Source organism: Chroicocephalus ridibundus, chromosome 3, assembly GCF_963924245.1.
Source record: "Chroicocephalus ridibundus chromosome 3, bChrRid1.1, whole genome shotgun sequence".
Taxonomy (NCBI): Eukaryota; Metazoa; Chordata; class Aves; order Charadriiformes; family Laridae; genus Chroicocephalus; species Chroicocephalus ridibundus.
This window is the reverse complement of record NC_086286.1, coordinates 88,431,926-88,446,792: the sequence shown is the minus strand read 5'-3', so window position 1 is coordinate 88,446,792 and position 14,867 is coordinate 88,431,926. Positions and strand designations below refer to the sequence as shown.

General features: G+C 46.3%; 2 protein-coding genes across 17 annotated transcripts in view; one reads left to right on the top strand and one right to left on the bottom strand.

Moving 5' to 3' along the window:
* The window catches only part of ANKRD6 (ankyrin repeat domain 6), a 112,674-nt gene extending 105,870 nt beyond the window's left edge, over window positions 1-6,804 (top strand). For 8 of the 10 annotated variants that reach the window (XM_063329980.1, XM_063329981.1, XM_063329979.1 and 5 more), the window contains 5 exons: window positions 70-246; window positions 2,146-2,298; window positions 2,872-2,985; window positions 4,647-4,989; window positions 6,221-6,804. In XM_063329980.1, coding sequence (XP_063186050.1) covers window positions 70-246; window positions 2,146-2,298; window positions 2,872-2,985; window positions 4,647-4,989; window positions 6,221-6,804 — 1,371 coding nt within the window. The remainder of the gene's footprint in view (window positions 1-69; window positions 247-2,145; window positions 2,299-2,871; window positions 2,986-4,646; window positions 4,990-6,220) is intronic. The other 2 variants (XM_063329978.1, XM_063329977.1) reach the window with 2 other exon arrangements.
* LYRM2 (LYR motif containing 2) lies at window positions 6,287-14,443 on the bottom strand. Of its 7 annotated transcripts, none has more exons than XR_010070399.1 (6): window positions 13,912-14,297; window positions 12,288-12,428; window positions 11,189-11,326; window positions 10,358-10,433; window positions 9,463-9,572; window positions 6,287-6,421 (listed from the first exon to the last, which is right to left on the bottom strand). XR_010070399.1 is itself a non-coding variant. In XM_063329988.1 (3 exons), exons 1-3 carry the CDS (start codon window positions 14,032-14,034, stop codon window positions 9,558-9,560), a joined length of 279 nt encoding a protein of 92 aa, XP_063186058.1. In that variant the 5' UTR covers window positions 14,035-14,441; the 3' UTR covers window positions 6,291-9,557. The 7 variants fall into 7 exon arrangements, 2 of the variants coding, with proteins under 2 accessions (XP_063186058.1, XP_063186057.1); XR_010070398.1 differs by having other exon boundaries at window positions 6,310-7,840; XR_010070397.1 differs by having other exon boundaries at window positions 6,310-9,572.
* Window positions 14,444-14,867: the final 424 nt, after the last annotated feature.

Here is a 14,867-nt window from a genome sequence, read left to right as displayed (position 1 = left end):
TTCTTACCAGGAATAGTTTATACCAGGGGGCTCATAAATAGGGAAAACATGGTGTGTTATGTTACGCAGGTTTCGGCACTCTCGGACCCCATCTCCCCAGCTGATCAGCAGACTCTCCCTCGGCCCCAGCAAAACGTGCCTAAGCGCAGAAGCAAACATCACTGCTCCTCCCCACCCCCTCCCCACGAGGTGCGAGCCTACCAGCTCTACACGCTCTACCGAGGAAAGGATGGGAAGGTGATGCAGGTGAGGCGGCCGCTGCCTGCCTTTGGGCTTCAGCTGCGTTTTGGCCCGAAGTCTGGTAAACAATAAGCTGGTTTTGTGTGCGCTAAAGTTGACGTACTTAACCAGTTTTGGTCTATGAACTATTTCCTTTTTTGAAATAAGGTGTGAGCAGTCATTGGAACCGACACTGGAACTTTCATGGTACACTTTGAAATATTAGGATTTCCAGCAGGAAATGCAAAGAGCTTTGCCAATGGAAGTAAATGAAAGCCGTGTGTGTGCACAGAAGCTTACTACCTAAACCAAGAGCTTGAGTATGCTCAATACATTTTGTTTCAATTCTGTTTATTGCAACGTGTCTTTGGGGATTCTAGGATTACTGGAGGCAGGAGTGGCACAGAAATTGGTTCACAAATAATCCAGGAGATACCAACTCATGTGCGTTTATTCCAGTTTAGAGACTGGTATTTTACTCCACTCAATTTGTTTTACTCTGCAAATATTTACTAGTACGTGTTTATAAAAGAGCATGAAAACAGTCAGAAAATCGCCCTGTAGACACTGTAAACTTCTGCACTGTTGCTTTCTTAATATTGCCCTCCTGTACCTCCGGGAGGTAAATCCTTTCATTTCCTCAGCTTCTCACATCCATCCATCAGCTTTCCTCGGTCCCTTGCTCTAGGTAAGAAATTCAGCAGATTCTGAAGATCACTCAAGTCAGACTTCAGAGGTTTTACCGGGCATATTTTCCAACATCTCACTGTGTAACGCTCGGGAAATTTCCAAATAGGGGCGCTATGGGATTATCGAAATAGCAGACATCAGGAGGGATGGAGGGAGGACCTTTCATATGTTAAAAGGAGTGTCTCCTTGCAGATCCCTGCCCCTAGGATCTGATGGTAGGAGGATGGGCCAGTAGGAAGGATTTGGGGAGCAGGAAGAAAGGTGCAAAGAGCGCACAGGATTGATACACAAATCTAATCTATTTCCAAAGATTTAGCTTAATGCAGCTAGACTCCCTTATAGCATTTGCTGAAATACATGACACTCCTCTCTTCCCTTCTCTTTTTGCTCGTCTGTCTTCTTTCATGCCCACAGGCCCTGAATAGCAAACAGAATTTCTTAAGTCCATGTATTTCTGAAGCTTTCCCTAGCACCCCGCAAACCATCCACCTTCCCCTGCCAAGGGAATAACCCCCAGTTTGTGAAACAGGACTGCAGGGCCGAAGGAGAGAGGCTCCTCTGCAGACAGATTCAGAGCTGCCGCTCTGGGCTCCAGACTCACCCCCAAAGGAGCCAATTTCTGCCTGCGGGCTGCACAGGAAGGCGATGAGGATTAGCTGTCCTCGCTTAAGGGCGCCTTTTGTGACCATCTCCCCGAGAGATTTAAATGTGGTCAGTGCAGCTGCCCTTGCAGAGGAGCCTTGGGACGGTTTCACGCAGGTCAAAGGAAGGCAGCGGGTGTGCGCAGCAGGTAAGGGTCAGCCGAATGCCAGCAGGGTGAAGGCAGATGGGAGCAGTGAGACCTCGCCACACAGTACACGGAAAAAACGAGCACATATTGTCATTAGGCTAAAAAACAAATGCACACAAAACCACACATGTCCACAAAATCAGATTTTTCGTACAATTCAGAATTACAGCATCGAGATAGAGGTAGAGGCCTATAACGTGGTAAACCCTCCTACAGCACGGAGTACCACAGTACACACGATCTCAGCTCATTGCTGCTTGTAGCCCCAGCAAAATCAACTTTTCCAACTAATAGCCTGTTTGCTGAGCCTGTTAGGTGTTTTCAGGAGGGTTAGCTACAGTCCGTGGTACAGAAGAGCCAGAGACTGACTCAAGGAACTGTGATAATGTTCCAGTTGCACTAAAAGGACAGCGGAATGTGGCAAGTAAATGTATTGCTCCTTTCAGGCACCGATAAATGGATGTCGTTGTGAGCCCCTGATAAATAAACTGGAGAATCAGCTGGAGGCAACAGTGGAAGAGATAAAAGCTGAGTTTGGGACAGTACAAGATAAGATGAATGTTAAGCTGGGCCAGATGGAAAGCAAAACTCAACATCAAGTAAGAATCTGACCCAGAGGTCTGCTTGCCCACATGACTATTAGAAACATATCCTAAGCTTAATGAATATTTTCATTGTCCTGATTCATTTATTGCTTCTTGTGTTGTAAAAATGAACCTGATATCTAATACTCAAGACCAGGGAACTGTGACGTTCCACAGGGATCTAATGTTGCAAACTGAGGTCTTGAGAAAAACACATTTCATGTGTTAAGTGGCTTCAGGTGCTTTTTTAGACAATAAATCTAAACTGCTTGAGGCTCTAAGAGGGAAACTTAAAGGCAGTCCTACAGCTGGTCGGTTCATAATTGTAAAAATCCCTCTTGCTGAATTCTGTTTGCACTGAGATTCAAGATCCTCTGAACTATTTTTTGTTTTTAATGTAATTGTTATGCATTGGTACTTTTGTGCTTGAACCTTTTTGCAACCTACATCTAATTGTATTTGGCAGCATTCCTAGAAATGAAGGCTGAAAGACAGACTGTACTTTGACTTACAAGGTTCACAGATGGGGGTTTTGTTTGGTTTTTAACATGATCATCTCGGCTAAATTGTGGTGGTTTTTTCCCACAGCTCCGTGTTTTGGACAAGCTTATGGCTGAGCGTCTGTCCGCAGAGAGAACAGAGTGCCTTCACCGCCTGCAACAGCATGCTGAGCTGGAAAAAAACGAGGGGGAGAAACGGCAGGTAGGGCTTGGAACAGCTACTCCCTGTGAGCTCTGATGGATCAGCTCAAGAGTTTCGTTCCAGCAGGCAAAGAGAATATTGGAGATTTATCTCATTCGTCTCTTGAAACAGGCAAAAAACCCTTCAAAGACCAAATTATTCCTATTCACCACCTTAATCTCTACACCAAATTTATAAAGCTTTTGCATTAGAAATGGGGAATGTGAAATCCAGTCCCACTGTCATAATTTAATTTGGTGGGTCTGAAGTGCGGGATCCATAACAAAATATCTTTTTTTCTAACAGAGTGCTTTGTAAAAATTCCTAACGGTGAATTTTTAATGGTGGTGCTTTCGGCTTTTGCTTCATTAGAGGACATCTGCAGGAACATCTGCAAATAGTAACAAAGGCTAAGATCTGCATCATTCCTTTTACTTCTCATCCATTTGGTTATGTGCCCTGGGAATCCCTCTCCTCTTCTCTGTCTGATCCTTTTTTTCCACCATGTATTAAAAGGCTGCAGTTCTTCCCTCTGGCTTTGGCACTGGTGCACCATCTCCAAGCTGTGCATTACTGCCAATAGGCAAGTTCTTTTTGTACGCTTGTTTAACCAGCGTTACAAGAATAACTGTTCCCATAGAGATCCAGCTCTTGCCCTTCTACCTTCTGCGAAACCTCACCATTAAAACACGCCAAGAAGTTTGTGTTTCTCCCCTCGCACAGGTATACTTAAAATACAATTAATTTTCTCATTATTGGTATTCTTCTAAGAATATGGAAATACACTTTGTGCTAGTAAAAGGTCATGACTTTTCGTAAGAAGGTTACAAATCCTTGTCAAAAGACTGGCAGCTGTGATAATCTCAGCATTAACTACTGATCCAGGGACTTTAGCCTAACATCCGCAAAACCCTTTTCTCCAAAGAAATGAGATACCGGAGTGATACATCAGGTGAACTGAAATTACCATTAAGCAGCATCAGCTGTTCCTGTTCTCTTGGGTCTAATTGAAAATTCTGGAAAAAATGAGTTGGGCTTTACTGAATGCATTGACTGAACGTCCAGGTGCATGGGAGGGCCTGACCTAAATTCGTGATGTCATGTGAACAAGAGGGTAAAAGAGTTACTCATATTTTAAATGATTACTGGCAAATGCCTCTGCAGCTGACACTTATTAAGCACCTTTGTAATTTGAAAGCTGTTAGTAATTTACCATTTAGTGTTGGACTCATCTTTATCAGGGAATGAACAGAGGGGCAGAGGTGGGTAACGCCATAAAGCTGTGTCCCAGAAGGGTCTAATTTGAATTTCACTCTTGAAAACTGGTAGCTTTCACCACACGTGATGCTCCTTGCACTTAGAAAGTACCATTGACTGTATGATTAAACAAGTCAGCCTTGATCAGAGGACTTAGAGCTGCGTTTGAAGTAGCACATTCAAATCTAAGAGGTGGTAGCTTGGACTAAAGAGGGTGCCTTTCATCAGCTAATGCATAGTTCTTCATCTTTTCTGATTTGCAGCCCTTTAAATATTCCCAGTGGCAGCATGTACAGGGGATCTAAGCCCACAGATACCACAAGCAGAAGGCTTGCTTCTCTTTGTCCCTGCCACACGTCCTCAGCAGCCCAGGAACCACAGGATCTAATCACAGGATCATCTAACTCACAGTCTCTTTTCCATAGATTTCCTTGGTCGATGAGCTGAAGACGTGGTGCATGTTGAAGATTCAGAATCTGGAGCTCAAGCTTTCTGGTGATTCCAGGTCATCAAGACCCAAATCGACTTTGTCCACTTGTGAGTCTCTCACTGAGACCCTGGACACTGAGAACAACCCTCACAGTGCCAAGGACTGTAAAGCCACCCAGCCCATGCTGCAGTCAGAGGGCTCCCACCAGCATTCCTACATCACGCTCCCAAACAGCCTCTCGGAAGATGGGGGAAGGAGCAGAGTCCAGATGCCAGAACAGAGCTTTGGGCAACATTTTTGCATTCCACAAGATGGTGCGTCAGGTACAACCTTGTCAGGTACTTAGATGTCATATTAATTCAAAGGCAAGCTAATTAACTGAGGGATACTTACATTAATACCCCAGATATTAATTCTGGCTGTGTGCTTTTCCCCATCCATATGCATAATATTTTGGGATTAGAATACACTTCAAGGCAGCTGGTAGGAATATTTTAAGACACAGTTGGGTGGAATTCCAGTGCCTCTTCCTGATGCTTCCATGTCAGTGTGTCTTTGAAGCCAAGTCCTTTGATGCTCTGAATAACTCTGTTTTCTGAAATTTCTCCAGCTTCCCAGTCAGAATTGCTCCCACCCCACTGTCTGTCAGGAAGGCGTGCAGGTTATCTGAAGTCTACTGATGAAAGTGTATTTTACTTAGTGCTTTTCAGATGTATGGAACCTATAATAGCAGGACCTAAAATACTCGTTTCCCCTGGTAATATTCAAACTGCAAGGATCTAGAATAAACCTCTCACTTTATCCTCTTTCCTTGAACCAAAGTCTGTTTGATTATTAGTTCATTTGACAAGAACAAAACCAGATGAGAACACTGAAGCCCATTCAGGGATCATGGCCCCCCAAAAGTAGGGAAGACCTTGGTTCAAGCTACTTCTCTGTGCTTAGCCAGGGAAGTTTTTGAAGAAAAAGGCAACAGTCAGAATGCCCGGGTCTCCACAGCTAAGGAGAGCGCTGTCAAAGCCCTGGGCTTCTGTAAAATCCATTGTATATGTCCCCCCAAAGCACTGTGCAAAGTGAACATAGACATCGATACCCCACCAAACTAGAAAGGCAGAAGACCACACGGGAGATCTTGTGGCAGCATGAGTGTGAGCTCTACTGCACTGAACACTTCCGAAGCATCAAAATGTATTACCTTTGCAAAATTAGTGGGGCTTCAATTCTTGTAGAAGCAGGGGGGTCATAAATATCAGCAGATGTGAACTGCTTTGGAGATCTAGCCTGATCTTTGTTACGCGTCCTTCGGGTGAAGTCCTTTGACTGTTGTCAGTGTACAGTCCCACCGCCGCAATGCAGCGCCTCTCTGCCTGAGACAGCTTTCCTCTTTTAATGAGTCTTTATTATATCACCTGACTGCGAAGATGCGATAACCTAACACGAGCCTCTACAATGCACACGCAGCGTGGTACGTGGGAAACCGCATCATTCCTAGAACAGTGAGGATTTCTGAACGCTAAAATAAATGCCCAGAGCTTTTCTAAATATATCTCTATATATTTTATTCTGCAGGTACAGAGCAACAGTTAATTGTTGGCGGACCAGTTTCTTCTTCTGCCCTTGCCCAAGATGTCAGGCCAAAGGACAAAGCTGTTGGTGCCAGCACGTTCCACAGGTTCCAGCAGGAGCTGCCCTCCTCCGAGCTTTTGGGCTCCAAATTAAGACATGTTAAGGTTCAGGCTGCTTTGCAGCCCTTGACTGAACCTGCGAAGACTGAACAGAGTGGCTATTTCATCGACAAAGGAACTCAGACAAAGAAGTCCAGCAAAAGCGGGCAGTCGAGGCATAAAGCTCTGCACCACGCAGGGGCACAGCAGAGCCAGGAGCAGCAGCCCTGCGCCCTGCCAGGGGGACAGCCGGGGGGACAGCCGCCTGCCCCTCCGCTCAGAGACACCTCCCAGGCCCTGGAGATAACACAGTACTTCTTCGAGGCCGTTTCCACACAGATGGAGAAGTGGTACGAACGGAAGATAGAAGAAGCCCGGTGCCAAGCTAATCAGAAAGCGCAACAAGACAAAGCCGCGCTCAAGGAGCACATTAAAAGCTTGGAAGAGGAGCTCAGCAAATTAAGGACTAAGGTGCAGAAAGAGAGCTAGCACCTGCCAGGCAGGTAAAGACAAGCAAGGGGACTCATTTGGGAACCTGCTGTACAGGAATCTGGGATATTGTTAGATATATTACATTTGTAGTGCCTGTTATATCCAAACAAAATGCTCTTTTTCAGGAGTAGAAATAACTTTGGAAACTCGGGAACCGAGGAGAATTCATATGCAGACTGTACTGATGACAACGAGATGCTGCAGATCAGATCCTTTCTTTGTTATTTCCAAGAGTCCGTTAAATATTGCACTCTCAATTTCCAGGTGCTGCTTGAGAACAAACTGCGTTAGAAACCAAAACTGCTTTCTGAAAAGGGAATTTCCTTATTTCCACATAGGCCATGTGTGGCTAGAGGGTTCCACTGTGTGCTGCACGTAAATTGGCGATACCAATACTGAAATAAATTCAGTATGTTTGAGAGCTTTTGACAGAAATTCCTTAGCGATGAAGGGCTATTGATACTATTTTAGATACTCCCTATGGCCTCTCTTTTAGTCAGTGGAGAGAAGCTACAGAACCAGCTCAGATTCCAAGCCCACGCAGGTGACAGACGCAGGCGTCCAGCTGGGAGAGGCCAGGCTCCCGCCGAGTGAGGTGCTGGGGTGAGTCATTAGGTATGGAGGCCGCGGTTGCCACTTTGGTTTTCCCTCAGTTTTACATTATTAAAACAAATGCTAAATTAGATTTGTCTTTTTTTTTTTAACCGTGTCCTGGTTGCAAAGCTCCTTGTGGTTACACGGTCGCTGGGGCCATACTCGAGTAATCTGCCTGAGAAGTTTTGTTTAGGGCAGGGATGGCAAATATTTTACCATAATCATGCTCTAATTGTAGATATAATTTTTATATAAATCTCTTTTCCTTCAAGCAGCATTTCTCTACTACTGAAGCAGCTTGAAAAAGTCCTTTATCTAAAGAAGTGAAAGCTTGGTTCCCTGTATTCAAATGTCAGGGTTTTCTCCCAGGCACTTTGTCCAGACTGTCTTCCTTTGCTCCTCTGAATGATTCTTTGCTCTGTTTTCTCCCTCTTTTCTCCTAAAAGGAGAGGCGGGGCCCTGGTGAGTCTGCAGGTCTCAGGACTGTTTTCACCACCAGTCCCACAAAATAGAACTCGGCAACGTTTTACAGATTTTATGGATGCGGTTTGTTATAAAATCAAAACTTAACAATGACCAATGTTGTCCAGGCGGACAGACTCGAAATAAACTAGAGGCACCGTAACTCGTTGCGTCTGCAGCCCTTCAGGGTTTCCTCCTTACGCCTCTGAGAAGGCTCCATCAGATTCTCCTAGAAAAGGAACTTTACCTAACAGATCGTGACAGAACAATTGTCCAAAACCAATTCAAATACAGCATAGTATACTGTTACATTGAGGAGAAAGAGATTCTTTTTCTGTACTGAGGAGCCCTAAAATCAATTCAAAATACTTTACAGTATTGAAAACACCATTCACTAATTGGTAATTAAGCTTTCATCTTCTTAGCAGATGTACAAAGCAAAGAAAATTGTATTATATAACTATTTTTAAAGTTCCTATTAATGCACTATCAAGACAAGAAACTTGTATCTGCAGTTATGGAAACATTAGTTTTATTGCTCTGACTTCTGTAATCTAATTTAGACACTTTCATATGTTTACAGTTTTGTTTAAGCTACTGTAGGAATGCAGAAGCATGCTATTTAAGTTTTGTATCATCTTGATCGAATTGAATGTTTTGCCAAGCAATTAAAGTAAGTGTTGCTCAGACATCTGTGGTGTAGTGTTTTCTAGCCAGAGGAAGTGGACACAATCCCTTCCCCCGACTCAGTAGGGGGAGCAGAAAATTGGGACTTCAACGGGTGAGATTTTGTGTTTGTGGCTGTAAAAACATGGAAGCCGAGTCTACCCTCTGTCCCAAGGGAGGCTGTGGGGACCGGCTGCCATTTGTTAGCTGATGCCCGCACCCAACTAAAGAACCAATATCGATCCCAATACCAATATAAAATATACAAGGATTATACTCAGCCAGTGCTATCAGCAGGAAGCTGTGCGCTCCCCGCAGGGGACAGCAAATCTCGGACACTGCGAATGCTACGGCTCCGGGAGGAAGGGAGGGGGTCAGGGGTCTGGCACTGGGGCAAGAAATTCTCTGGACTGCTGCCATCAAGGGGGAGAGCACCAGGCAGCAAACTTCCTAATTTATATCGAATGTGACATTCATGGCAGGAAATAACCCTGGTGGCAGCCTGGGTCAAGTGACCAGGTCTTGCTCCTTGTTCAGCCCTGCACCTGGCAAGGCTTGAAAACACTGAGACCTTGAATCCCACGTGGCCCAGCTGGCTATAAAGTAAATAATATTTTCATGAATACAGACACTAGTCTTCTAAAAGTGCAGTTTTCCCAAGCATTAGAAGAGAAATTAGTCCTGTCTCTCTCAAACTTGGCTGCAGAGTACGGATTTTACAGGTTTGCTGAAGCCAACAAGTGTGCTGTAAAATAAAGGGAGGCATTTTCTGCCCATTCCTTTCTGCTACCCTCTGTGGTCCTCCCTCCTTCAAAACTACTGGAGTTGAAGAACTTCATATTAGCTACCTTTCTCTGCAGCACACGCTTGGGAGTAAACTTACCCTAGCAGACTGTACTTGGGCTCCTAAAGGCTTCTGGCAGGTAATTTTACCTTGTCAAGCCCCCAAAGCAGTGGAGATCACGGGCAGCAGCACACAGGAGCTCAACACCTGTCCAGGGCACTGCATGTCAAGACCTGTTCCTGGATTACGTGGCCACAACCTGGAAACACAAACTGGAGTCAAAGGAGTGGTGCAGACGCAGGGCTCCGAATGGAAAGTACTGCAGCAGGGTAAAGTCTCTTAATTAAGGAGCAGAACTCAAACCACCAGCTAAAGGGAAAGGCAAGGCTGCATGTGAGAACAAACTGACATAGATTACGCCTTTCTTTAGTCAAAATTCCTTTTTAAACTGCATTTTCTGGTAACATGAAAAATCAATCCCCAACACACTACTGTTCTGTCAGACGTTCTACCAGAAAATGTTAACAAAATTGAGATTTATTTTTTTAACAAAATATTTAGCTATACATATTTTTCACTGCCTGATTAGAAGCTCAAAGGCTTATGTCTGTACAAACCTGAACTCCTTAGCAGTGTCACTGGTTGCCTGGGCCACATCCTTTACTGCAAAGCTAAATAAACATCATAGGAAAGGATTCTAGAATGACTTCCAGAAAAAGAATTAGGAAAGAAAATTAAAGGCATTCTTTCTCATCAAGCAGCAGATTTTTGCAGAGCAGCTTTGCTTTAGCACGTAGCTTTGAAGACCCTTTGTTTGGCTCTGGCAAGAAGTGTGTGTCGGGCTCCTGAGTCCTGGAGTGGGAATTCTGCCCTGTCCTGTCCCTTGTGCCAGCGGTGGGACTGACTGGACTTGCTGTGAGCGTCCAGCTCACTGACTGGGCAGAAACCCAACTTGGGAAGGGGGGGCGGGTGCTCCGTACGTCAACCGTCACAGCAGGGTGGGAGAGGGAAGGGTTCCTCCATCTCCTGAGACCACAGCCTCACCTGCACACAGCCGCTGCACAGCCAGGTCTCTGTCCACTGTTGTCTGGCTTGTTCTGTTGAGAAATTCCCACACCCACTTCGGCATTTTAAGTTGTAAGTTATGTGGGGGTAAAAAAAAAAAATAAAAAATACACGGCAGTTCAGTGGACGGTAAGAACATTTGCACACTGAGAATTAAAAGTGGAGTAATATGACATACAGAAAAACAGACCACAGCATTCACAGTTAGCATTTCCTATTTGTAATTCTACTGTATCTTTCCTTTTAAATACTAACTTGAAGGTACTTCCCGTTAACAAGCATTTCTGGGGCTAAAATCTCTCATTCTCATCTACAAAGACCTCCCCCTTTTGAGTTTAATTCACACCACCAACTGAAAATCATCATCTAAATACAAAACATTTTCTTAATGTTTTATTGTGTTTATTTGTTTTGGGCCCATTTGTTTATCCCGTATGCTTTTTTAACCCCAAATGCTGGTAAAAATCCTCAGCAGAGTAGGGAAAGAGCTGTTACCACTATGAATGTTACCACTTAAAGAGTAGCCACAATAGAAAACAGACAAAATAACCTGGCTTATATTTATTTTCCATTTCCCGGGCAAAACATTGCTGTTGCTGTTTTCGGTGCTTTCTGCTTTTCCCAGAGCATACGCTACATCACCTTTTCAATTCTTTAAAAGTCCTTCGTGTCTGAGTGATTTCCACACGTGAGGGAGAGGAAGGGGAAAACAAACAAACAAAACCCCCCCACTGTGGTAGATTCCGCCTTCAAACATCACTGGGTCATCAGCAAAGGCCGCTACTACAACCACATTCTGGGAAAAAATACCTTTTTTTTTTTTTTTTTAAACAGTAGATGACAGTCCAGCTGTCAACAAAATTAAGATCAGGATTTTGCCAGTCTAAGTGTTCTTTGAAGTTCCTGAAGTTGCATGTTGCCTTGCGTAATCATCATCCTGATTGCATCCTGTAAAACAAAAGGGACTCTCCTGAGCTGAAGGGCTGTAGGCGGCACAGGTTTTACACGAGCATGCAGATTTTAACACATTCAAATATACACAATTCTCAGCAGCATTGCTGTGATCTATTTCTTTGTGTGAAGTAACACTATAGTCACTGAGATGGCTAAAAACCAGGTGAATAAATTTTCTCCAATTCCTTAATGATGTGTTTGGGGGTTAGTTATATCTTTACTTTAAAACTCAGTTTTGAATTGTGTTCAAATGTGTAATAATGTTTTCTTTACGCTTCTGTGTCTACCGCCTTTGCAAGTAAATAGTGACAACTGCACAGGGGCATGACGAAGGCAGAGGATTTAAAGAACGAAAGTGGATGCTTCTCTCACCATTAATTTGATCTAAAAGTCCTGTAGTGCTTTATCTGCATGATTCAGCCACCAATTCCTTGAGCACTGGCGAGAAAAGGGAACAAACTAGAAGGCAAAGGACAGGAGCCATTCAAGAAGCATCAAGGTTTCTGCATTTCACACACGCTTCGTATCCACAACCATCCAATTTGATTTTGGATGAGCATCGTTGAATAGAATTGAAATTAAAAGACGAAAAACAGAAGCTATAATAAAGCCTGAGAGTTAATAAGTTTATGTTATGTTAGTTAGCTAATACTATTCAATGTAATTTTTCTGATTCGTGGTTTAAGCAAGTAGGATTTGTTTGGGTTTTAGCTTTTTAAGTCCAGATTATTATCTGGAAGTCAGAGACACGTTTACTACTGCTAACAGGGGGGATAATATTTAGAGATGCTTAATCAGTTCTTTGCACAAATGCTCCTTCAGAGAAATTAGTGACAGTGGCCTTCCCACCAGCCCAGAGGCGACACTTACAACGCAACAGCTGGCGGCCCAGCAGAGCGGGGCACAGCGCTCGCTGACAAAGCAGGCGCTGGGGGAGGCAGGGTCCCGTCCTCACCTCTTCTGTAGCGTCTTTATTTCTCCTGAACTCCTCCCTGGCCCAGTCCTTTAAATAGTGGCGGTCTGCTTCGGCGGGGACCTCGCGAATGGCGCGCAGGATCTTCCTGTAGAGCTGAAGGACTTGCTGCCGCCTCAGGAACTGGGAAGGAGAGAGGGGAGTCCAGACGCTGCCCCAGGACAGCCACAGCCTTAGTGGCTCTGTCTGCTTTGAGGCACATTTCATAGAATCATAGAATCTTCAAGGTTGGAAAGGACCTTTGAGATCATCAAGTCCAACCATACACACACACACACAAAAAAAACAAAACCAAAAAACTCCAACAACAACAACAAAAAAAAAAACAACCAAAAAACCCCCCAACAACCTACAATCTCTGCCCTTCAGAGCATGCCCTGAAGTGCCACATCTAGACGTTTCTTAAACACCTCTAGGGATGGTGACTCAACCACCTCCCTGGGCAGGCTGTTCCAGTGCCTGACCACTCTTTCAGTAAAGTCATTCTTCCTAATATCTAATCTAAACCTCCCCTGCCACAACTTCAGACCATTTCCTCTGGTCCTGTCATTATTCACCTGGGAGAAGAGGCCAACACCCACCTCTCTCCAACCTCCTTTCAGGTAGCTGTAGAGGGCAATGAGGTCTCCCCTCAGCCTCCTCTTCTCCAAGCTAAACATGCCCAGCTCCCTCAGCCTCTCCTCATATGACCTGGTCTCCAGACCCCTCACCAGCCTGGTAGCTCTCCTCTGGACACGCTCCAGCACTTCAATGTCCCTCTTGTACAGAGGGGCCCAGAACTGAACACAGTACTCGAGGTGGGGCCTCACCAGTGCCGAGTACAGAGGCACCATCACTTCCCTGCTCCTGCTGGCCACGCTATTCCTGATACAAGCCAGAATACCATTGGCCGCCTTGGCCACCTGGGCACACTGCTGGCTCATGTTAAGCTGGCCGTCCACCAGCACCCCCAGGTCCTTTTCTGCCGGGCAGCTTTCCAGCCACTCTTCCCCAAGCCTGTAGCGTTGCTTGGGGTTGTTGTGACCGAAATGCAGGACCCAGCACTTGGCCTTATTAAACCTCATACAGCTGGCCTTGGCCCATCGATCCAGCCTGTCCAGGTCCCTCTGTAGAGCCTTCCTACCCTCAAGCAGATCAACACTCCCACCTAGTTTGGTGTCATCTGCAAACTTACTGAGGGTGCACTCAGTCCCCTCATCCAGATCATTGATAAAGATGTTAAACAAAACTAAGCAAACACCACGTTTAAGCAAACACCAGGTTCCCCCATCGCCTTTCATGGGAGATGCAGTACTGCCTTGGGCCCCAGGACAAGGCATTTTTCATAGAATGGTTTGGGTTGGAAGGGACCTTTAACATCGTCCACTTCCACCCACCCCCTGCCGCGGGGGTTCACACAGAGGAACACACAAAACGCGCCACGGAGCGTTACAAGGGCGAGTGACCGCTCGCCTTCCCGGCCACCCCGAGGCCCACAGCTTCCCCCCGCCTCGCTGCTGCCATTTGCCCGGCCGAGCCCCTGTACGCGTGGCGACCCCGCCGCGGCATACGGCCCGCTGGGCCCGCACCAGGCGGGCGAGAGGCGGCCTGAGCCGCCCGCTTGTACCTGCTTCAGGCTGAGGGCGCCGGGCGGGAGGCGGCTGGCGGCCATGACGCACAGCTCCGCCTCTCCCGCCGCCGCCGTCACCGTCCAGCCCTCCCCGGGCGGGCGGGGCCCAGCGGCCGCCATTTTCTGGTCCGCCTGCAGCTAGGGAGAGGCCGCTGCCCCGGCAGCCGCGTCGGTCGGGGGGAAGGCGCCCCCCTCACGCAGGGAGGCTGGTCGCGGCCGCGCTGGCTCAGCCCTGCGGGCCCCGCTGCGAGGAAGCGTGCTCGTGGTCCAGAGCTGCCGGGGAGCTACGCCCGGCGCCAGCCCGGGGAGCCCAGCTCAGGCCGGCAGGAGCTGCGGGTGCCTGGTGACTGGCTGCGGGCGGCCCGAGGTACTTCAGTCAGGGGCAGCGGGGCGTTACTTCAGGTCTCCTTTACTTTCTTCCACCACTGCAAACAACCTCCACCACCAAAACAAGCACCCAAGTCACTTTGTGATACCTTGGCATCGCAGGTAAGGGCTGGTGGAAGGCCTGTGGTTTGAAGGCCGACGTAGCTATAAGAGTGACATACTTAACGGTAGGATCAAATTAAAGCAGTGCAATAAGATCCATAAGTTATCTAGGCAATTACAGGACACTAAACTACCTTTGGCGTCTTCTTCAGTACTTGTGGCTCTGCCCAGACATGTAATTGTCGCCAAAGGTGCGAGGCGCTGACAGTTTCTTTAGCACCGATGCGTCAGTGGATACAGACACAGAGCTGGGCTTGCAGATAAAAAACAAGTTCCCTAATGCCGTTACCAAAATCCGTAACAAAACTATCACTCTCCAAACTGAGTCTGTAGTTTAGAAAGCCGACATTAGTTTACTTACAGCACCAAGTGCATGGGGCATCTCTCCTCCTGTCATGCACACCCATCAGCACTCTCTACCTGATTTTTACACACCTTTTACAACATCAATATCAGTACCTCCT